This window comes from Mesoplodon bidens, assembly GCF_964165515.1.
Source record: "Mesoplodon bidens genome assembly, chromosome: 13".
NCBI lineage: Eukaryota > Metazoa > Chordata > Mammalia > Artiodactyla > Ziphiidae > Mesoplodon > Mesoplodon bidens.
The window spans coordinates 26,294,665-26,318,493 of NC_138169.1; the positions used below are offsets into that span (position 1 = coordinate 26,294,665).

Here is a 23,829-nt window from a genome sequence, read left to right on the forward strand (position 1 = left end):
CACACACTGTGCTGCTGCCTTCACTGAGTTCATTCAGCAGCTCGGCACTGAGCACCTACAGTGTGCCAGGCCCTATTCCATGTCTCCCTGCCCTTGTGCAGGCACTTAGCCTCCAGCGGGATGGTGGGGACCTGTCTCTGGATATAGTGTCTTCCATCATGTGGGTATTCGTGTGTCTCTGAGGGGGGTTGGCACTGGGGTCCACCTCTCAGCACACACATCTGTCCCCTGGGAAGGGGTCCCATATCTGGGTATGAGCATCCCCCCAGGGATCCATGTCTCCTCCTTAGCTGGCTCTCGGCCCCAGCTAGTGGATCCCAGACAGCAGGAAGCCCACCCTTCAGGGCCGTGAAGGAGGGCCTTGCTCCTGGTGGCCATGCAGAGTGCTGGCGCACCTTCTCCAGCCATCGCCCAGTGGGGGCAGGCCCGACAGCCAGCGCAGCTCCTCTGGAAGGCCCAAGAAGCCCTGCCTGTGGGGGGCTGGTGGGAAGGCACATCCTCCCCCTGGGGCTCTCCTGTGACACTCACCTGTCAGCTCTGGACACCGCTCATCCAGGTTCTCCAGGAGGGACTCATAGCAGGTGGGGGCCCCGCCCTCACCCTCTGCAGAGGGAAGAAGGCTGATTCCTGGCTGGCCTGGTGGTCCTCACCCCCACCTCTCACTCTGAACCTGTTGCTGGCCCACAGTGGGGTCAGGACAGGGCATTGGATGGGAAGGTCAGGGCTAGGTCCTGGCCAAAGTAGGGGCTCGGCAGGGCTTGGGTGGTCTGTGGCTGCTGTCCCCCCTCTTATATTCCAACATAGCTGCACAGGGGGCATCTGGGGCCCCACTTACTGATGATCAGCACTAGGACATAGGTCCCATGCTCCTGCAGCAGGGGGCTGCCCATGGAGGGTGCCGGGGAAGGCCCCTCCTCCAGTCCCTCAGCCAGGTTCACCAGGTGCCCGTCCTCAGGCAGGAGGGCTATGGTCACTGGGGAAGCAGAGAGGGAGGCAGGGCAGGGCTGGAATCCCTACCTGGGGGCCCTCATTGGTTCTCCCAGCACCCCTCCCTGCCCCCTCACCATCTGAGGGCACCTGCCCCCTCTGCCTCAGGTGGGTGATGAGGATCACCAGGCTGCACCAGGGGTTCACCAGCTCCCAGCAGCTGGCTGTGGGGGAGGAGCAGAGGTGAACGAATGGCACCCTCTATTCCCCCCAAACTGGGACCCTCTGCCTCCCTCCCGTCTCTTCCCTACAGAGCAGGGAATGGGGCTACGAGATTAGGAATGTACCCCCTTCCATCTCCCAAGATGTTGGTGACCACGGTGCACAACTTCTGCCTTTCTCACGCGACCCTCCCCTCCCACTTCAGCCCCACCTCCGGCACCTGACAGCCCCTCACCCACTACCCCACAGCAGCCCCGCCTCCACCAGAAGGTCAGGAATCTGCAGCTGGGGCTAGAGCTTTAGGTGCCTCATGCCCCCTGAAGCTGGAGGACCACTGACCAGCTAAGGGATGGAGCAATTTGAACATTTGCTCCACGGCAGCGGCTTGGTGGCTGCGTGGCCCGTGCGCTCCTAGAGGAGCCCACGTGCATTTCCCAGGACCCAGCCGGGGTTTCCCCTCAAGGGACTCTCTGCAGACGCTCCCATCCCTTCCCATGTGTACCCCTTCCCCCTGCCACCTCCCCACTCTCCCTCAAGGCAGAGGGAATGTACCCCCACCAGTCTGCCGGGACAGGGGACCCCACTTACCTCCAGACATCACCGTGATAAACATGGCTGCAGGGGGGAGGAGACAGATGTGGGGGCTTTGATCCCCCACCCCCAACTTCCTAAGGAAGGAGCTGGGGCTGAGATCTACCCCGTGTGGCGCCCTGCGGGAGATGTGTGTGTCGGGGATGGGGGAGTGATGGGTGGGTGGGTCCAAGTGCAGCTCCCCACTCAGCCGCCCTTGGGGCTGGGCTCCACCAGCCCAGGGGGTCCTTGCAGCTAGTCCAGGAGCCTTGGCCTCCTCTTCCTCCCGCTAGCTAGATCAGAGTACAGAAAAGACTCAGGCCCTCCCAGCTTCCAAGCTGGTCTCCATGGGAGTGGGAGCTGCCAAGAGGTCTAGGCAGGAAATGCCTTCCCCCCAGTATCCCGGTAACGGGCTCTGGGGAGGGTCCGGACATTCCCTGACGCAGGGCTCTAGTGGGGGCTGGAGCCTCAGCGCCCAGGGATGTCCAGAGACCACATCCCCTCACCAGTAGAGACAGAGCTCCCAGGCTGAAAGCAGGGGAGATTCCTGGGGGTGGGGTGCTGGCGTGGCTGTAGCAGAAGCGGGATCCTCACCAACCTCGCAGGCTCCCAATCAACTCAAGGCCCCCTGTCCTGGGCTCACTCCCAGCCTCCCTCTCTTCTGTCCTTGTTTCTTTCCTTTCTTAGTCAAGTTATGGTTTACATACAGTAAAATTCACTTTTGAGTGAACAAAACACTTTTGAGTGTTTTCCAGTTGTGACAAGTCTCACAGAACCACCACCAGTCTGGATACACAACATTTCCATCACTCTCCCAAATTCCTTCGTGCCCCTTTGTGGTCACCCCAGCCCCTGGCAAGCGCTGCAGTGTTCCCTGCCCCCACCTCTTCCAGACTGTCACTCACAGAGAGGGAAGCAGCAGACAGCGCGGAGCCTTTCATGTGCGGCTGCTTTCACCTAGCTCCATGCATGCGGGATTCACCGGGGTCATCAACCGGTGTCAGTGGATCCTTCCTTTCATCACCCAGGAGGGTCCCACTGCCTGGAGGTGCCACGGTCTGTGGATCCACTCACCTGCTGCTGTTTGGATTGTTTCCCGTTTTGGGTGATTATGAGTAAAGCCAGTACAGACACTCTGGGTGAAGAGACGTTTCCATTTCTCTACTGTAAATCTCAGCAAGAGGGATTGCTGGGTCCTCTGGGGAGAGTATGTTTAACTTTGTAAGAAACTGCCATTGTTTTCCAGCGTGGGCAGCGTTTGCATTGCCCCTCTTTCCGTCTGGTTGTGGTTGGGCCTCTGGACTCATGGCGGGTCAGGATACCTCCTTCTTAGCTGCCCTGCCACTGCACCCCGGTGATTAGACTATTCATCCACCCCCTGCAGGCAGAGCTCAAGGCAGGAGGCCGGAGGGGGCCCAGATCCTCCCCGCAGCTCGTCAGCATCACTCTGCCTCTGGACAGGACTTGCCTCAGTGCTCACACCTGTAAAGCAGTGAGAGGCACCGCTCACGGCACCACGGGCAAGTTAGCGTGAGAGTGGAACGCAGTAACCCTTTTGAGTGCTACCTGGGTGCTCAGCCTGCAGCAGGCGCTCAGAGGCAACACTGGGGAAAGCCCCGGGGCAGCGCTTCCCAAACTTACAGGTAGGGCACTTTCTTCCAAAATCTGGGGACCCGTGTCCTGCAGAACACAGCCCAGGAGTGGCTGCAGCCAGATTCTGGAAGGAATGGAACTCCCGGCCTGGACCCTCAGCTCCAATGACCACCCCTCTGTTTTCCGAGGGGTTTGTCTTTTTTTTTTTTTTTTGCGGTACGCGGGCCTCTCACTGTTGTGGCCTCTCCCGTTGCGGAGCACAGGCTCCGGACGCACAGGCTCAGCGGCCGTGGCTCACGGGCCCAGCCGCTCCATGGCATGTGGGATCTTCCTGAACCGGGGCACGAACCCGTGTTCCCTTCATTAGCAGGCGGATTCTCAACCACTGCGCCACCAGGGAAGCCCCCCCGAGGGGTTTGTCTTTAGTGCCGCCGAGGAGGGATCTTTTGTCTTGAGTGTCATGGAGGTGCTCTAAGGAGGTGTTAGGACTGGAGTGGGACCCACAGTGAGAGCTTTGTAACCTTCCCCAAGCGAGCTCTCAAGGCTACAAAGTAACAAGAGCACACTGCTTTAACTTGTTTTATTATTTTTTAGGTATTTGGTAAGGCCAGCAGATCAGGAGATGATTGCCATTGAGAAGCTGGTTTGTTACAGTTCCCAAGTGGAGGAGGCATGACACCCCATGGTGGGGGAGGCCACATGGGAAAGCATCAGGGCTGGTCAGGAGGCAGAGAGAGAGGGGGAACTCTGGGTAGGAGCCTCTATTGTGGTTTCTGAGGGAAGGAACAGTGAGGTGGGGTGAGCAGGCTCAGGGTTGGCTGTTTGGAATAACTTCATGCTCTGGGGCACAGGAACCGTCCCTGGTTGTCTGGTACTTGCCCTGGGTGACAGGGCAGGAGGGCAGTGGCCCAGTGAGAGCCCCCCGTAGGGGAGGTGGTCAGGGGAGTGTGGACTCAGGAATGGTTGGTTTGCATTTGAAAAGTGTGTTACTGTCTCTAGGAACTGGCTGACCCTGGGAGGGCCAGTCCCTCCAAGGTCAGCAAGGCCCCAGATGTCAAAGCATCAGGATAGAGAATATAAAAGGCATGATTAATACACACAAAGTCCTATCTATGTTTTTTTTTGTTTTTGTTTTGGCTGCAACGTGCAGCTTGTGGGATCTCAGTTCCCTTACCAAGGGTTGAACCCAGGCCACGCAATGAAAGCCCAGAATCCTAACCACTAGGCAACCAAGGAACTCCCACAAAGTCCTATCTTTGCATCTTCACAACACTTGGGCTGGCACAATGCTCGTCTTTAGTTTCCAGATGAGGAAACTGAGGCACAGAGGGGGGAACTTGGCTGAAGTTGTGCAGTCAAGAGGAGGGGGATCTGGGATTCAGGTTTGAATCCCAGCGCGGGTTGAATCCCAACCAAAGTCAGCTCCCCTCGGTCCGGCAAACTCTCTTACCCACAACAGGAGTGCAGATCAGCACAACCATGTCGGGAACCCCGGCGGTATCTACTAAAACTAAACAGAAGGGGAACTTCCCTGGCGGTCCAGTGGTTAGGACTCTGCGCTTCCACTGCAGGGAGCACGGGTTCGATCCCTGGTTGGGGAACTAAGATCCCGCATGCTGCGTGGTGCGATGCGGCCAAAAAAAAAACCAACACTAAACGGAAACGTTCCCTGTCCTGGGTGTCTGCCCAGCAGAAACCAGAGCTCAGGTGCACCAATGACACAGGCAGGAATGCTCGCAGCAGTTCTCCTTGAAATAGCCAAAGATGAAAGCACCCGAATGGCTAGTAACAGGAGATGGATAAATTAATTGTGGCTATCCACACAGTGGCTTACACACAGCTGTGACAACGAATTAAACATTGCTGCACACACAGATGACTCATAATGTTTAACAAAAGAAGCAGAAACAAAAGAGGACACACTATCACTCCATTTATAGCTGACGTTCTACAGCAAAACTGATTAACCACAGAGTCCCACTCGGTTACCATTGAGGGCTAAGAGGGTGTTACTGGCAGGGAAGGCGCGTGAGGGAACCTTCCGGGGTGATGGAAATGTTCTAAATTTTGGTCTGGGTAGAGGCTGCAGGGATATATATATAAAATCATTGAGCCATACATGTAAGATTTGTGCACTTGACCGTATGAGTTATACCTCAGTGAAGAGCAGCCACCTGCTCTAACTGCACTTGTGGATTTCCGGGCTTCTGTTCTCAAGAAGGCCCTGTGGGGCCAGGATGCTGACGTTTGGGAAGATAAGGTCTGGCTGCTGGGCCCCAGCACCGCCCTCCCACCTTGTCAGTGGGTTGATTTGCATGCTCTGTCTTGGTCCAGCAGCCTCCCCAGTGTGCCCTGAAGCACCTGGAGCACGCCCAGCGCAAGCCCAACACAACAAGCGACTCCCACCTGCCTCCCTGCCTCTGGCCATGGCCTGTCGGCATCTGGCCCTCCTTCTGACTGGGGTCCTCCTGGCAGGTGAGCCCTCCCTGGGCCTTGCTCACCCGGGGGTGGAGTGGGAGACAGCACACTGGCTCTGGAAGTCCCCTGTAAGGAAGCAAATCCATGTGGTCAGTGGGGAAGGTTTTGGAAGGGTCCTTGAGGTGGAGAGGAGAACTGCCCACAGGTGGCCCTGCCCCAGACTTGAGGCAAGTCACTTCTCTGTGTGGGCCTCAGTTTCCCCATTTGTGAATGACCAGATTGCTAGGGTCCCTTTGGACTCTGACTCTTGGGGGTCTCAGAGACTCATCACCTTTTGAATTTTTCAGAGGGGAAGCTGGTGTGGGCTGGTTCCTACCCCACAGGGCCTCAGGGACAAGCTAACCCTGAGAAGGTCTTCAGCAGCCAGTGGCCGGAGGCTGAGCCAATGGGTAGTAACAGCCCAGGAGGCTTCTTGGGGGTCGTCAGTCTGTAGCCAGGGTTTGGACAAGCCAGTGTGACCAAAGTGATAGGGGTCTGTCTGTAGGGCAAGGGATGAGGGTGGGCAGCCCAGAGACCACCAGCACACCCTCTGAACTCTAGATCCTTAGCTGCACATGGCTCCTTGGGAACATGACACTAATGGGGGCTTAGGGGTCGCCAGCTCTGTGCCCCACCCAGTGACGATCCCATGGCACCGGGCTGTGAGTTTTTGGGAGAGGACTCTCCTGGGAGTCTGACCAAGACTTTGTGGGGCAGGGGCAGGAAGGAAGGGGCCCAGGCCAGACCTGAGTGTGTCTGTCTCTCTTAGCCTCCCAGCCAACCCTGACCCAGCCGGACACACTGCTGGTCTTCCCAGGCCAAGTGGCCCAACTCTCCTGCATGCTCAGCCCCCGCCATGCCACCGTCGGGGACTACGGCGTGTCTTGGTATCAGCAGCGGGCAGGCAGCGCCCCCCGCTTGCTCCTCCACTACCGCTCAGAGGAGGACCACCACCGCCCCCCTGACATCCCTGACCGCTTCTCGGCAGCCACAGATGCAGCCCATAATGCCTGCATCCTGACCATCAGCCCCGTGCAGCCTGAAGACGCCGCGGATTATTACTGCTCTGTGGGCTACATACCCTAGGGGTGGGGTGTGGGTTGAGTGCCTTCCATCTGCCTCCCACTTATGCTCCTGACCTTGGGACCCTCCCTTTCTCTGAGCCTTGATTTTCCTCCTTTGTAAAATGGGTTAATAATCAACGTGTCAACAATAACTATTCTGAGGGCCATGAGATCCTGGCTGAAAAAGTGACTGTGGTTGGTCTGGGAGTGTGGGGGTAGGTATTCTGGGGATTGTTGCAGAAGCGGAAGCACCTGAGACCCTTGGGTGGGGCCCCACCTCCCTACCAGCCCCCAGGGGGCTCAGAATGGTGGCTCTTGCCTTCCTGTGACTGGAGGAGCTGGAGTGAGAGAAAAAATAACCAGCGCTTGCTGGTCCCAGCTCTGCATGGCTGGTTGTGGTCCAACACACACAGGGTCACTGGACTGGGTCCCTAGAAGCCCCTGCCTACTCCTGGATGGGGCTAGGAGGCACCTGAGGGCCAGGACGGAAGGTGCTGAAGACAGGTGGGCAGATGGCAGGGGCAGAATGGGCAGCAGCCATCCTTGGGTAGAGGGGCAAGTCTTGCCACCAGAAGCAGAAGTGAGCTCTGGGAGGGGTTCGGGGGCTGAAGAACACACCCCGCTTCCCTCCCGGTTCCCCTAAGAGGCGCCACCTGAACGGAGGCCATCCCTCAGATGCAGAGGTGGGGTCCACAGAGGGTCCCACCTAGGCTCCCAGCCATCTCCTGGGCCCTCTCCGGGCTCTCCTCATTTGTCTCTGCGGGGACGAGGTGAGCAAGCAGGGCCAGAGCTCCCCAGGAAGGGAGGGGGAATCGCAGCAGGACCCCGGGCCTGCGCGGGGTAACGGGCTCCGCAGCCCTGAGCGCGCCTGCCCGTCTCCCGGGGACACAGCCACCGCAAGGCCTCTGGCCGGCCCCACCCCCAGGACAGGTGCCCAGGAGCCGGCCGCCCCTCCCAGCCTCAATTTCCTCCTCTGCGCTCCCGCCAACGCCCGCCCAGCCGGGACGCGCTCGGGGACGGCCCAGAGCCCTGAGCCGACTGGACGGCCCATTCCGACGCCAGCCCTGCGACCCGGATCCCAGCGACCAGGCGGAGACGCGTACTGCGGGGTGGGACCAGCGAGACACTGGCCTCCGTGCGGCCTAGAGCGGTCCCGGAAGTGCTACGGGAGGGGGCGGGGCTCGGGCTCTCGGGCCGCCGCGGGCTCCGCGTCAGCAGCCGCATCCGAGCGAGGCCACGGCCGCGGGCAGGAGCAGCTCAGGTGCGGCCCCGCCCTGCTCGCCCGCGGCCCCGCCCCCGCTCAGGTGAGCGGCCCCGCCCCGGCCTAGGTGAGTGGCTCTGCGGCAGCCAGTGTGGCCACCTCTTCCTCCGGTGGCGCAGGTGTTGGCGACCCCCGTCCGTGGAAGCAGGTGCGGGTCCGCGGCCGCTCGCTGGCCTCCAGCCAGGAGGCCCTGACTGGCCCGAGGGTCGGCCGGGTGCCCAGGACCTGGGGGTCCCAGGAGGATGGAGTGACGGAGGCAGGAGGAGCCGGGGAAGGCCCGAGAGAGGTGGGAAGCGTGGGGTTCCAGACCTTTGGATTTTCGGTCCCAAAATATTTACAACATCGTTGGGCACAGATAAAGTATCGCCAGCTTTTTCAACACAGTGGAGACTTCAGCGTGTAGCTGGTACATAGTGGGAATGGAAAAACCCCGAGGAGGGAACCTCGGAAACACCAGGATTTAGCAGGTGGGTGGAGGCACAATCCCCAGATACCGAGAAAGAGGGGTCAGAGGGCATGAAAATTAGGGGGGGAAGAAACCAAGGGAATGAAGTGGGGCGTGGGAGTGGGGGTAGGTTGGCCAGCAAGGTGGGTTAGTGAAGGGTGGGCTCGTATTGTCACATCGTCCAGTTTTTCATGAGAAAACCTACTGAGTTTTAAATATTGGCAGCTAAGTCAAACAAAAAGGAAAAGCCTGACTCTTTGAGAGCCAAACACAACGTGTCTGTGGCAGGATCCCCAGAGTGCCAATCTGCAGTCTCTGAAATGAAGGGTTTTGAGAGGGATGTCTTGGGGAGGCCTTCCAGAGGGGGGAGGAAGTGAGGACCCAGAAGAGAGGGCTTGGCCGTAAGGAGGTCATTTGATGCTGGGGCTGAAGTCCCAGCTGAAATTGGAAACTTGAAGTTTGTCTCCGCGCCAGACACAGTCGTATGATTTTCCTTGGCAACATTCAGCATCTTAGGAGGAGCTGGCAGAGGAGGTGGGTAGTTAGTGGCAGGGCAGGGAGGTGAGGAATGTGATGCTGGTCAGTGAGCTGGTTGAAGTGACGCCCATAGTTAGACCCGCTGTAGTCTAAGCTAGATGGGGAAGGGGTGAAAATGGGACGTGAGGTTTGAGGAGGTCGGGTGAGGCGGGGGCGAGTGGAGACCGTGGTTGTGAAGAGGAGTGGGAGTGATCACAGGCTTTTTAAAAAAAATAATATATTTATTTATTTATTTATTTTTGGCTGCATTGGGTCTTTGTTGCTGTGCACGGGCTTTCTCTAGTAGCCGCGAGCGGGGGCTCCTCTTCGTTGAGGTGCACTGGCCTCTCATTGCGGTGGCTCTCGTTGCGGAGCATGGGCTCTAGGCACGTGTGCTTCAGTAGTTGTGGTGTGGGGGCTTCAGTAGTTGTGGCACATGGGCTTAGTTGCTCCGCGGCATGTGGGATCTTCCCGGACCAGAACTTGAACCTACGTCCCCTGCCTTGGCAGGTGGATTCTCAACCATTGCACCACCAGGGAAGTCTGACACAGGCTTCTTGAGGATATTGCATGTCTGTGGTTTTTTTCACACCTGGCCTTTCTACTGGCTGAAAAGTCATTAAAAAAACATTCCAAATAGGAATGAGTTCCATCATGACTATTCTGATTAATTTAGTATGTCTTTTTGAGGCAGTTCCTCTCTGACTTCAGTGTAAGGATGATAGTACCTTTGTATGGAGCCCTGAGGAGTACATGAGATATGCTTGTAAAAGGTCTAGCTGTGCCTTGCACACAGCAGTTGCTCAATAAACTCGAGTTGTCATCATTATGGTACCTGAAGAGTTTCCCTGGAGGTTGCATAGCAGTTTGTGGGTGGGGTCCTGCGGGGCTCCCTCTGGGCCCCCACAGTGGGATGGGGGGCTGAGTGGGGTGTTCTAGCCTCCTTCCTTGTCCCTCCGAAAACACCCCCTTCAACCGGAGCAGCTCTGCTTTTGTATGTTTCATTTATTCATATCTCCCAGATAATTGACTTATTTGAATAAAGAGTACTTTGGCAAAATAAAAGTGTGGTAAGCAGTTCTAACACAAACACAAATAACTTTTCCTCCATTCAGTCATTTATTTATTCAATAAATGTGTGTGTAATGATTGAGTGGCTGTGTTGGGAGCTGGGGATTCCAATATGGAGGAGCCCCGGATTTGCCCTCGGGGAGCTCGCAGGCGGTGGTGGGGAAAGTCCTGCCATGACATTTGCCCTCCAGGTGGTGAGTGCTGTGATGGACATATGCCGCATGCTCCACTGTCGCCAAGGCCACGTGCCCACGATTGTCAGAGTCTGAGGGTGCAGGGAAGAGGGGACATTTGAACTGAGTCTGGAAGGATGAGCAAGTGGCCATGTGAGAAGAGTGGGGACCAGTCAAGAGGAGGAAACAGCAGCATGTGTGAGTGGTGGAGCTGGAAGTTTGGGGGTGTGTGGAAGGAGAAGCAGGGGACAGGGCCGCATGGCTGCGTGTGGAGGATTTGGGCTGCTGCAAGCTCCTGAGAAGGGGGATGCCACGATCAGGACTGTGTTTTGGGTGTTTGACTTTGGCATCCACGTAGAGAACGGGCTGCGGGGAGGGGGGAAGCTGGAGGTAGGCAGCCAGTGGGGAGGCGAGTCACACGGAGGCCTGAGCTGCCCAGTGGCAGTGAGGAGAGAGGCAGAGACCCCTTCAGTAAAGACGGGAAGTGGACAGGACGGGGTGTGCCGGCAGGAATGAGAAGGGCTGACTCCCTGGGCTCCGGCTGGGGCTCTGGGCTGGAGGCCTGCAGCCGACCGATCGTAGGAGGGGGGTGTGTGCTCTCTCTTTCCCAACAAGACCCCAGCCCCAACCTCCTCCGGTAGCTGGAGTCTTGCCCCTTTTTCAGAATGGCTCCACTTCCTGTCCTTGCCCACCTTTCTGGACACCCTGAGCCTTTAGAGTCTGGACACCACCATGTGTCATTGTCTGTCTGTCTGTCTTCTTTGCAGTTGTTACTGGTAAGTCAGACTTGTCTCTAACTCAGTAAGGACCATCTCAAGGGCAAGATTGTGTCTTTGGTTATATCTACCTTAGACTCTGGCATCTACTAGGTGCTTGACTTGCTGACTTGACAGTGTCTCTTGTTTTCTTTTCAGAATCTGAGAGCAGTAAGTGTGCCCCAAAGAGAAACAGTCACTGGGGGTGAGCCCGGACCCACAATGGAGATTCCCCCGGCAGCCAAGCTGGGTGAGGCCTTCGTGTTTGAGGACGGGTTGGAAATGCAGACAAATCTTTTCCCGGAGGAGGACCCGGGGGACCCTTTTCTTCAGGAAAGGGGTTTAGAGCAGATGGCTGTCATCTACAAGGAGATCCCTCTGGGGGAGCAGGACGATTATGAGGGGAATATCAGTCTGTGCTCAAGCCCCGTCCAGCATCAGAGCATCCCCCCAGGAGACAGACCCCAGGACGATGAGCCATCCAGCCCAACCTTCCTCCAGAAATCAGACCTGACTATGTGCCAGATAATCCACAGCGAGGAAGCGTCTGGTAAGCCCGATGGGGAGACGGCGGGCAGGGGGGACTCGGGACCCGAGGGGCCTCACAGGACTGCACAGCCAGCCAAGCCCTACGCGTGTCGCGAGTGCGGCAAGGCCTTCAGCCAGAGCTCACACCTGCTTAGGCACCTGGTGATCCACACGGGGGAGAAGCCCTACGAGTGCTGTGAGTGTGGCAAGGCCTTCAGCCAGAGCTCGCACCTGCTGCGGCACCAGGCCATCCACACGGGGGAGAAGCCCTACGAGTGCCGGGAGTGCGGCAAGGCCTTCCGCCAGAGCTCTGCACTCGCGCAGCACCAGAAGACCCACACCGGGAAGAGGCCATACGCGTGCAGGGAGTGCGGGAAGGACTTCAGTCGGAGCTCGAGCCTCCGGAAGCACGAGCGCATCCACACCGGGGAGAAGCCCTATCAATGTAAGGAGTGCGGGAAATCCTTCAACCAGAGTTCGGGCCTGAGCCAGCACCGGAAGATCCACACACTGAAGAAACCGCACGAGTGCGAGCTCTGTGGGAAGGCCTTCTGCCACCGGTCCCACCTCATCCGGCACCAGAGGATCCACACAGGCAAGAAGCCGTATGCGTGCGAGGAGTGCGGGAAGGCCTTCAGCCAGAGCTCCAACCTCATTGAGCACCGCAAAACGCACACGGGCGAGAAGCCTTACAAGTGCCACAAGTGCGGCAAGGCCTTCAGCCAGAGCTCCTCGCTCATCGAGCACCAGCGCATCCACACCGGCGAGAAGCCCTATGAGTGTGGCCAGTGTGGCAAGGCCTTCTGCCACAGCTCGGCCCTCATCCAGCACCAGCGCATCCACACGGGCCGGAAGCCCTATGTGTGCAATGAGTGCGGCAAGGCCTTCCGCCACCGCTCGGCCCTCATCGAGCACTACAAGACCCACACGCGGGAGAGGCCCTATGAGTGCAACCGCTGCGGCAAGGCCTTCCGGGGCAGCTCGCACCTCATCCGCCACCAGAAGGTCCATGCGGGGGACAAGCTCTAGAGGAGGGGCTGGCGCCAAGGCCCGTGCCTCTGCCAGCTGGAGCCCGGCCCCTCACTCATCTGTAAGGCCTGCCCGCCTCCCCAGACCAGTGCCTCCTGGAAATGCCCGCCTGCCCTGGTGGCAGGGCCCGGCCCCTGCTCCGCGGCCCTGGCCCAGCAGGGGGACTGGGTGGGGTGGGGAGGGAGGCCAAGGGCCGGGGCGCCAGGGCACAGCCGGCTCTCAGATGTCTCATGCTCACCTGTGACCCAATGGGGTTTAGTTTTGCCCTCTATTCGCTTTTTCCAGAATCCAGAAGAAGAATAAACGTCAGAGGGAGAAAGTGGAGTTAAACCCATGAAAATGTCAGATGAGCTCTAACATCAGGCACTTTTAGAAGAAGTAACCGTGTTCGCGGTCCAATCAACTGAAGGAAAATGGATCCAAAGTAGACGCGTCAGCAGCCCACCTCGGGCACTGGTGGGGACTGCCAGCTCAGGTGACAGAGCAGAGGGAGGGTCTGGAGGACTCATCCTGGGTGTGGGGGTGAGGCCCCCGTGTGCTCTCTCAGCCCTCGACATGGGTGAGCTGAGGGCGGTTCTGGCCAGCAACTCTTCCAGGAGGTGGAGGCGTGGTCCCGGAGGCCAGTGGACGGTGCAGCCTGGCTCTGGCTCAGCCCGGGCAAAGGCTCACTGCCCTCCTGGGGGTAACCCTCCACCAGACCTAGGGCCCCAACCACAGCGTGCCTTGGACATCATCGGGGCCCGTCTCTGGTCGGCGCTTTGCAGCCTCCCCTCCGCCCTCCAGTGCAAGGGGATAGAAGGTGATTAGGTCAGAAGGTCGGGGTTCAAGTTCCAGTTCTGGCCCCTCCCTCACCTTGGTGACCCCTTCCGTGAGGTGGGCCTATTGGGACTGGCCACATTCCCCTAAGGGCTGGTGCAGGCTCCTGTTCAGAGTGGGACCATGCATGAACGTGCTTTGTCGGCTGGCGATTGAGGATGGAGACCCACAGTGACCCCTGCCCCACCTGCAGGGGAGGTGCATCCCTGTCTGGTTCCCGAAATGGCAGGGCCCCCCCTTCAGCCAGGCTTTCCCTCCCTCCCTCCAGCTTGTGTCCTGGGTGCGGCGCCCTGGGCAGGACACTTCCTGCACGCTGTCCCCACAGCGGCAGTGTGTCTGCGTCCTGTCCTTCTCTCTGTCCTCCCCACTGGGGGTTGTTTAACGAGTACCATTGTCTGCGTCCTGCCCTGACCAGTTCAGTTGGGCATCCCCAGAGGTGGGGCTCCGACAGTGGCATGTTTTTAAAGCTCCCCAGGTGATTAGAAGGTTCCCCTGCATAGCAGGCTGTGAGCCCATGCTGGCTCCCAGGCAGCCCCAGCATCTCCCAGATGGCATCGTCCAGAGCAGAGCTTGAAGGTGGCCATCCTGTCTATGACCTCTGCCCACTACCCCAGGGATGGGTTCAGGCAGTGCCGTGTCTGGCTGGTTGGTAAGGGTTTGTCCCAGGCCTTTGTGTGTCCACGAGGATCTTTAGTTCTAGCTCCCGGGCTCCTCAGAGCTAGTGTGGGGAGGACGCAGTCAGAACTATTTTGAAGCTTTACGAGTCTCTGGCTGAAATCCCATGAACCCATCATGGTCACGCTAGTTATTTCAGCTTATGAGAAGCTCAGCTGGGCAGCTGTGTATAGTTTAGATGAATGAAAATGGGAAAGCCATAGTGGTTACTTCTTAAGTGGGGCTTGGTAGGCCAGAGATGTTAAAACGACAGTTCTGTTGGGCTGGGAAGATCGGCTCTGTCCAGCTCCTCTCTGCTGTGTGAGTCTGTGGAGCATTGAACCAGCTCTCCAGGCCCCCACAGAGCCTCTGCATGAACAGGTGGACCAGCCTGACCGGGCGGTGCCAGGCACTGTCTGCAGGCAGCCTGCACGGAGGGTCTTCGGTCACCAGTGAGAGTGAAGACAGAGTACTGACACCTCTGCTCAGTGCAGGTGGGACATTGCCCCCCCCCAAGATCTACCTCCTCACCCCCTGCTGTCCCCACATTCGGCCTCAGCCTTGGCCAGTTGTCTGCTTCCTACCTTTGATGTCTGTCCCCGCACATTGCACCAGCCAAATTTTTTTTTTCAAGCATCACTTTGCACATGTCACCACTCTCCTTAAAACCAACCTTCAGGGGTCTTCTGCACGTAAATCCCCATTTTAGCCAGCCTGGGTTACCCGCGCGAGGAAGCGTCTCGATGTTCCCACCACGCCCAGATGCACCCGACTCACGCCCAGCTTCTCTCAGCTCATTTAAGCTGTTCTCACATTTTTGAATATGCACTTTTTCTCTTCCTCCCCCACATCTCCTTTCTTCCTTTTGACTATGTAACATGGGGATTAAGACCCCCTTTCTGAAGAGTTGACAGACTCTCACAAAACCATGGTCAGACCAGGCAGGTACTTTCTTTGTAGGAAGTGTGAGCAGAACCTTGTTCTTTCAGTTCAAATTCTTTCACTGATTTCTTATGTATTTTTATTTTTTTATTTTTATTTTATCTTTTTTTTTTTTTTTTTTTTGCGGTACACGGGCCTCTCACTGTTGTGGTCTCTTCCGTTGCGGAGCACAGGCTCCAGACACACAGGCTCAGCGGCCATGGCTCACGGGCCCAGCTGCTCTGCGGCATGTGGGATCTTCCCGGACCGGGGCACGAACCCGCGTCCCCTGCATCGGCAGGCAGACTCTCAACCACTGCGCCACCAGGGAAGCCCTGGATTTTTAAATCTTTTCATTTATTTAGGTTCTCAAACAGTGTGATGTTATAAGAGATCATCTTGGTAATATTTTAATCATCCTTCAGTTTAGTTGTTTGTTTTTGTTTTATTGTCTTACATTTTTTTCCTTTTAGTTGTTGAGTGTTGTAAAGCTCCAGTTCTTGGTTCTGTTTACTAATTGAATTGTTTGTCAAAGTACATGTATTCTGCTGTTTTCTTTCTTTTTTTTTGACTTAATACTTTACATTTCTTAAGATTATTTAGATACAGTTAATCATTTTTAATATTTCTAGTAAATTGGGGTACTTTAGCCTATGATTTTTTTCTTACAGTTAGAGCTTTTGCTGCACTCCATAATGTTGACATGTGTTGTCTTTTGCTGTTGTCCTTAGGACTTTCCCTTTGGCCCAACTATTACTATTGTTATTGTTATTATTAATATTTCCCAGTGATGACTGCTGAGGTTATGGCTGTTACTTCTTATGGTACGTGGTGGTGTCAACATTTCTAAGTGTCCATAGAACTTCTCTGGGCCTGAATATATTATCAGTTTTTATAAGACGTTTGTGTACTCTCAAGAAACGTGTTTTTACTCCATCAGTTCTATTTGTTAAATCAGTTTTTATATTATTTTATTCAAGTCCATACTCTCTCTAACTTTACTTCAGAGTTCTTAACCTGGGGTCCAAGGACTGCCTGGGAGTCCATGAGCATGCAGGGGTTTCAGAGGTCGTGGACGCCGGGGACTGAACAAAGCTGTGTGGATATGTGCATGCATGAATTATTCTGGGAGGGGGGTCTGTAGCACTCACCACATTTTGGAAGGGCTCTGTGACCCCAAAGTAGGTAAGAACACTCATTTACCTAGTCAAATCACAGTCTGATTTTGTGTGTTTTTTTCTTTACGTATTTCTATTTTGCGTTAATTTCTGTTTCTTTTTTATGTATGTTGTTGCTTTGTTAGTCGTGCAGTTATCTTCTTAAGAAATAGGCAGGGTACAAATGATCAAGTAATTACCATATTTGGGGCATATATGTTTGATAGTGACATATCGAAAAACTGTGCCTTTTAGTGCCCTCTTTGCCTCTTTTAATGCTTCTAGCTTCAACTTCTCTTTTCCAAATATCGTAATGGAAGCTCCTTGCTTTTTTTGAATTTGCATTTGCATGAGAGTTTATTTAGCTCGGCATTTTATTTTTAAAATTTGTGTATATATTTTGCTATATATCTGTAACTTATAAACAGCAAATTGTTGGATTTTGTTTTCTGATTCTTTCTGTAATTCTTCTCATATAAGTTCTATTAACATTATTGTTTAGCGTAAGGCATAAATTACCTTCATCTTAATATTTTAATATATATTAACTCATTTAACCCAAAAAGGTCATGCTCATCTCCCCCCAACCCCCGTCTCTATGAGTTATTATCCATGTGTAGAGCATCACTTCTGGGTAGACTAGAGGTCTGCCATGGGGCACACCTGCTCCTCCTGGTCTTCATCAGTGCCAGGCTCTGTCCTGAGCCCCTCTTGAAGCCACATCCTCTCGCTTCAGTGTCCTTGGCTGTGATTTGGAGGAATGATGTTACCTCACATCCCCGTGGGGCTTGGAAGACTAAGGAGTGCAAGCCTGTGTGGAAAACTGAAGGCGTAGGTGATTATTACACTATCAGTATTGTGAAAGATTCCTTTGTTTTTCTGTTCTTCTTAATCCCAAAGTTTGTTCAACATAACTTAGAACACTACATCGTGCTTTACTTTTTAGAAATAATATGCGATGCAGCAAAGAGCTAGACATCAGGCCCACCCTCCCTGAGGGAACCCACACAGTCATGTGAAAGAGAGGTGGGGACCCTGATCTTGTGCCCCTCTCCCTATCACCTGTCTGTCCCAGGATGGTCCCCTCAACTTTCCCCTTTCTCCCCTGACCCCTCCCGTGGTGGGGGCAGAGGCTCAAGCAGGTGGTCACTCTGGCCGCTCCTGTTGCAGGTGGGAACCCGAGGCCAGTGGTTTACCACAGGTGCAGTGGTTTAGTGTCAGATCTACCGGCAGCCATGGGGAGGAACAGTTCAGATGTGATGCTGGAGCCCCAGCCTGCTGCTGCCGGGACTTCTTAGAGGCCACAGTGGGTTCAGTCACCACGGGCTGAGGTGGAAACCAAACGGCCTCTCTGCTCAGAGTCACTCTGCTCTTGGGGCCAAGTGGATGCTCACCAGCATCACACATGTCTGGATGTATTTGCCATCGACTGACACCCACCTTACAGGGGGTGGGGAAAGGCAACCCCTTTCTTGTGGGGGAACCCCCCCTTCAGTATCTGATAACCAGGAAGCCCAGTCGGAAGGTGGCCTGGGGAGTGTGGAGTAGGGTGTCTTGAGATGGACCATCCCTCCTGCACCACAGGCCAGACGCTTTCCCAGTGGCCAGGATGCCGGTGTGGCCGGTGGGGCCGTGTGCTGGAGACCCTCCCACGCCCCACCCCCCGCCCCCATCTGCCCTGGTGGGCATCTTCCTCTGTCACCTTCCTCGGCTCCTGCTCGCTGGGAGGTCTCTGCCCTCTGGGGTCCAGAGCACCAGCTTGAAAGGCTCTTCCCACACCTTTCAATCCCTGCCCCCTGTGCTGCCACCCTCAGCCAGGCCAGATCTTCTCGCAGAGATGACAGGAGCACCTTTGTCCTCCCCGGCCCTCACTTGGGTCTTCCAGCTCCTGGACCCCAGAACTGAGAGGGGGTCATGAGCAGCCACAAACGAATGCGCTCCCTACATAATCCTCATGTGGCCTCATCTGGAAGAGGGAGCAGCTCTGCATGGCTCTGGACTGGTCTTCTCCCGGGACCACAGGCACCCCCAGAGTGAAAAGCTGTCCTGGGCACGTGGTCGGAGGTGGTGAGGGGACCAGTTCCCCTCCTGGAGGCTGGTGGGGCCTCATGGGGTTTTATGAACTGGAGCCTTTACCTCCTGCCGGCGGCCCATCCGCATTTCCAATGTAGGCCTCGCTCCTGCCATCCTGCCTTCTACCTGCTGTGCCCTGGAGGGGAGTGGCCTGCAGGTGTCATGGGCAGCTGCATCCCCCACTCCACCAGCACTGCCTCGTGAGCTGGCAGCTTGTTCCTGAGTGTCAGCCATGCTCTTCAGCCTCTTTCTGTCACCCGTCGTTTCCTCTGGTCTCGCTGATCACAACCAGGGTCCGGAGACCCCTTCTCCTCTACCTTCTCATACACCTATCCCCCCAAGTCCTGCCCACAATGTCCCTAATGCCACCCCCTCCTCTCATCTCACTGCACGGCCCCCTCCCTGGCCACCCACCCCCAGCCTTTCTCTCCACCGCAGCCAGAGGGATCCTTCTGCCCTGCAGCCTGATGGGGTCAGCCTCTTCCACAAACACCCACCCTGGTTTCCATGGAAACCGGTGTCAAGATGCTTCCCGGTGATCGGACATCTCCCCACCAGGAGCTCCTGTGTTCCAAGCAGGCCTTCGTCCTCAGGGGACCCTCTCCCATCTGTAGGAAGAGCCTGGGCCAAAGACGGGGTGTTCTCGCCCAGGGTCAGCTATTCTGAGAGGGCCAGGCCCCCTGACCCAACCCGCCCCAGACTCGTGCTGCGTCCTGGGTGTCAGGTGCAGTAGAGCTGGGGAAGGAGGCTGAGTTTAGGGTCAGGGCCGGCACTTCAGTTAGTGGAGACTGAGAAGAGAGAAAGGGTCCAGGAGAGGGTCACCCTCTTTTTTTTTTTAATTGACATATAGTTGATTTACAATGTTGTGTTAGTTGCAGGTGTACAGCAAAGTGATTCAGATAGATAGGTATAGATAGATTCTTATTCAGATTCTTTTCCATTGTAGATTACTACAAGATATTGAATTTAGTTCCCTGTGCTCTGCAGTAGGTCCTTGTTGTTTATCTATTTTATATATAGTAGTGTGTACCTCTTAATCCCAAATTCCTAATTTATCCCTCCCCGCCTTTCCCCTTTGGTAACTATAAGTTTGTTTTCTATGTCTGTGAGTCTATTTCTGTTTTGTAAATAGTTCATTTGTATAATTTTCTAGATTCCGCATGTAAGTGATATCACATGGTATTTGTCTTTCTCATTCTGAATTACTTAGCATGGTCATCTCTAGGTCCATCCACGTTGCTGCAAATGACATTATTTCATTCTTTTTATGGCTAATATTCCATTATGTATATACACCACATCTTCTTTATCCATTCAGTTATCTTCAACCATTGCCTTCCAGCAGGGGGGCATCCAGTGGGGTTGATCTAATTGAAGGTTTCCTACCACCCCAGCCCTTTGCTGGGTGTCAGGCCAAATGACCTGAGTCTGTGACCAACGGTTGAGAAGGCTATTGTCCTGTGGCCACTCAGAAGCTGTGACCCACACTCCTGGGCTGCATCCTATGCCCCACTGAGCTTAATTAGCTAAACTGGGACTCCTGTTCCTTATCTTACATGTGGAGGATCACCTCGAAAAAGCCAAATCCAACCTCCTTGGTAATAGTTTGTCTGGGAATGTTGGTTTTAACTACTGCAGGCCACACCTCCACTGCCACCTCACCTCCCATGAGGTTTCTCCTATGAAAAGCCCTCAAACAGACTGAGGGGTGGTCATTTTTGAAAAATATGACATCGGGGCCACCCTTGGGAGGCCACCCCGAAGCAGTAGTTCTGCCCTTTAAGCTGTCGTGAGGGAGGTGGGGAGAGGACAGGATTTCGTCCCCTCCTGACACTTGGAAGCAGAAAGTGTTTGGGGGGACAGAGAGTTGAGGGTCCAGCCTCACTCTCACCAGATGTGGGCTCTGGGAGAGGTGAGGGTAAAGGAAGACTGGTTCCCTCCTTGCTGACGTGTAACACAGCCTGTACATGCCTGCGGTGTTTGCAAGAGTGTTTGTATTTAGTCCTAAGCGGTCACAGCTTCTGGGTCCTTCGGAAATTGATTTATACATCCCTGGACAGGCTTCTCTAGCTTCACTGTCCTGGGAGCAAATCTCACTAATCCTGGGAGACCTTGCCCTGCAGGTTGCTGGCTGGAGGGGAGAACTTCTGCATCCTTGTGTCCCCTCTCCCCAGCAGCCATCCCAAAGGAGCTGCCTGTGTTCTCACTGCTGATCCAGCCCTCTGGTTTCACCCCAGTGTGGATGGGGCCGACCTGTTGGATCCCCACCTCCTCCTGCTGTTCCCTGTGGTCGCTGGCTGTTTGCATGTGCAGGACCAGGACCTGGAGCATCACCCATCAGAGCCCAGAGGACGGGGAGTGGAGACGAGGAGTGAGCCCAGGAGTCTCGAGCGACCAGAGGCAGAATACTGGACTGTGTTCTCCGGGAAAGTCAGTTTTCTCAAGAAATCGTCAGTAAGGTCACCCCAAACCATCAGCCTTATCTGTTGCAGAGGAGTGGATTTCTCCCTTTGGCTAATGGCGGTTGATTTCTACCTGGACCAGGGTATTTATGTTTGAATTACAATCTTTCCCCCCTTTGCGCCTCCAGGGATCTGGAAAACGGAGGCCTGGGCTAGACAGAAGCTTTCTAGAAGATTCACTATTGAAGGGATTCAGAGAAAAACCTTTGGTGGTTGGCGATCTGTGGGGTGTTGGGGGGGGGCCAAGTGTAATGGTTTAGCTATTTTTACGGGACCAGATTCTTTTTTTTTTTTTTTTTTCAGATTCTTTGTGTCCATAGCGCAGCTGGCCAAAACGCTTAAACAACCAGAGGTTTGCAGCAAAGAGAGGGTTTATCCACAAGGCAGCCAATGAGGAGATCAGAGAACACTCTCACATTTGCCTCCCTGAAAGCAAGGGTCTGGGTGTTTACGGGATGGAGAATCAAGCAGCAGGGCGGTCTGAGGTGTGGGGAGCGCGGGGGAAAATGATTAGAAAAAGGAGCAGGGACTGTGGTTCTGCGCAGGTGTAACCAACTCCCGGCCTCTGCACGCTCACAGCACGATCTGGGGGCGGACTTCTTAAGGAGCGGACTCTCGCGCACGCCCAGTGGGAGGGTCAGGGGTCCCATCCAGTCTTAGCCAGCTCAGCTCCAACTAGATGCAGCTGACTCTGAGTTTCTAGAAAACAACCCGGAAGATATTTTATCATTTGGGCTACGTGCTTGGAGTACATGCAGGTCTTAAAACGACCTTGATTAGTGACGGCAGGTGGAATGGATTTGACTAATCATGACCCACAGTTCCACTATCTCAGGGGCTGCCCTCATCCCCCACCTATCCTACCGTAGGTTGGGGCATAGGACGCTGAGATCTGGGACATACTTACGCTAAACGGTCGGTCAGGGTTGCTGAGCAGACCCGGGGCCATCCTCACACCAACCACTGGCTCTTGTGCCCAATAAAAGGGAAAGAATGCGGGAAAACAGGGAGGCGGTTACTGGGCCTTGCGCTTTCCTCCAACACCCTCTACTGGCAGAGCCAGACATTGCACGTGTTGACCAAACCTCGGTGTCCGGCTCGGAGTCCCCATCCTTGTCCCAGAGATCTCACCCCCTCCCCAAAATGAGGGACACCTGCTCCCAAGAGTCGTATCCACAGCCAACTGTGTTAATTCCTCCCGAAATTCAGTCACAGTTCCACTGAATATTCTGCTAACCTCCAACAATTCCTACATAAAGTAATGCTGAGAAGAAAAGAGAACGTGGTTGATAAATACACAATAAGGAGCAAAGAAAAAAGACGCAAAGTCACCGCCATTCTCCTTTTTCATCGCTCATGAATAGGGTTGCCAGATAAAATGCAGGATGCCTGGGCTTCCCTGGTGGGGCAGTGGTTGAGAGTCCGCCTGCCGATGCTGGGGACACGGGTTCGTGCCCCGGTCCGGGAAGATCCCACATGCCTCGGAGCGGCTGGGCCCGTAAGCCATGGCCGCTGAGCCTGCGCGTCCGGAGCCTGTGCTCCGCCATGAGAGAGGCCACAACAGTGAAAGGCCCGCGTACCGCAAAACAAAAAAACCCAGGATGCTCGCACAGTGAGTAATTTTGTAGTATAAGTATGTCCCAAATATTACAGGGGACATACTTAAACTATTACTTGTTGTTTTTCTGAAATTCAAACCTAATCTACCTTTTTTACACGTTTTGTGGGGCAGTCCTGCAGCCTGGATGGGATTGGGCGGTCTCTGGCGCCCTCTAGCGTTGAAAGGTCTCAGCCTGGTGTTTTGGGGTAGCTGGCAGGTATTTCATTTGTGATGATGTGACCAGGTGAGTATGATCGTCCTTTACGAGGAAGCACGTTTGGAGCTTGTTAGCTGAGGGACCAGAGCAATCAGCCTGCACCCGTGCCCCCAGCCATCCATTTCTCCTTGGGAAATAGTCAGGAAGATGTCACCTAGACCTGGAGCTGGGTGGAGAAGGTGCCCTGTGTTCTTGCTGCACCTACTTGGAGTGGAGGTGCCATCAAGTTGTGCTGGGAGGGGGGGAGGGAGGAAACAGGTCATTTCATGGGTGAAATGTTACAGACTCTCACTGCTTTTGCTAAGTTTTGGTAGACTTCCTTGAATAAATATTTTTTGTATGCCGTTAGGTCCATTTCCAGAGACTTTAAAGATATAGAGGTTTAAAGATATTTAAAGACTTTAAATATTTATATACAAAGATAATATTATTTCTTAAAATTTATACATAAATTTAAAATTAATATATAAAACATGCATATATAATTATAAATACACAATTATAAACATAACTATATATATTATAAATTCATAAACACAAACAAATATATAATTATAAACATAAATACATTATTATAAGTATATAATTATAAACACAAACATTTGTATATTATAAATATATAATTATAAACATTTAAATATTATTATAAATATATAAATTAAAAAATAATTTTCACCACTTTTGCTAGAGGCGGGTCTGTGGAACTCTTTGTGTTGCTGTTCCAGAAGTGGAATTCTCCCACTCCAAACTGGATTTGAAATGACCAGGAAAGAAGTGAAATGTATAAGAATTGGGAAGATAGCAGCAAAACTGTCATTCTTCACAGATGATAAGTTTAAGTATGTAGCAAGTCCCACAGAATGTAGATAAATTAACAGAATCTATAAAAAAGTGTAGCAAATTTCAAATGCAAAAACTTACTGTATCTCTATTAACAGCAAATGGAGAATAACATTTAAGGATACATTTTACAATTCATAAAAAATATCAGTTTACTAGGGATAAATCTAAAGAGATGCCCAAGTCATTTGTTTATGGGTAAAACTCTACATACAACTTTATTGAGAATTATTAAAACCTATTAATGGGAGAGAGAGAGGGAGAGAGAGAGAGAGAGAGGGAGGCTATCCATGGATTGAAAGTTCAATGTGGTAAAAGATGCCACTTTCCCTCAAATTGATTGCTAAATTCCCCCAGAACTGGTTCAAGGTGCAGAATTCCTGTACCTTTTTTAGGGAGCAGAAGCCAAAGAGCCGATTCTAATTAAGAGACGCTCAGATCCTCTTGACAGAGAGGAGCGCTCTCCTTCGTCCTGGCC

At 54.1% G+C, this 23,829-nt stretch overlaps 4 protein-coding genes across 4 annotated transcripts in view; 3 read left to right on the top strand and 1 right to left on the bottom strand.

Moving 5' to 3' along the window:
* TOP3B (DNA topoisomerase III beta) overlaps window positions 1-23,829 on the top strand; it is a 121,376-nt gene that overhangs the window by 21,212 nt on the left and 76,335 nt on the right. The window lies entirely within an intron of this gene.
* LOC308626834 (uncharacterized protein C22orf15) lies at window positions 281-1,762 on the bottom strand (the record flags this gene model as incomplete). The annotated part of the gene is made up of 5 exons (XM_081252335.1): window positions 281-447; window positions 529-603; window positions 836-973; window positions 1,065-1,151; window positions 1,738-1,762. The coding sequence occupies 5 exons, from the start codon at window positions 1,760-1,762 to the stop codon at window positions 341-343; spliced, it is 432 nt and encodes a 143-aa protein (XP_081108461.1). The 3' UTR covers window positions 281-340.
* Window positions 5,739-6,855, top strand: VPREB3 (V-set pre-B cell surrogate light chain 3; the record flags this gene model as incomplete). The annotated part of the gene is made up of 2 exons (XM_081252582.1): window positions 5,739-5,787; window positions 6,539-6,855. The coding sequence occupies 2 exons, from the start codon at window positions 5,739-5,741 to the stop codon at window positions 6,853-6,855; spliced, it is 366 nt and encodes a 121-aa protein (XP_081108708.1).
* On the top strand, window positions 8,075-16,581 carry ZNF70 (zinc finger protein 70). Its single transcript, XM_081251691.1, has 2 exons — window positions 8,075-8,137; window positions 11,214-16,581. Exon 2 carries the CDS (start codon window positions 11,277-11,279, stop codon window positions 12,609-12,611), a length of 1,335 nt encoding a protein of 444 aa, XP_081107817.1. The 5' UTR covers window positions 8,075-8,137; window positions 11,214-11,276; the 3' UTR covers window positions 12,612-16,581.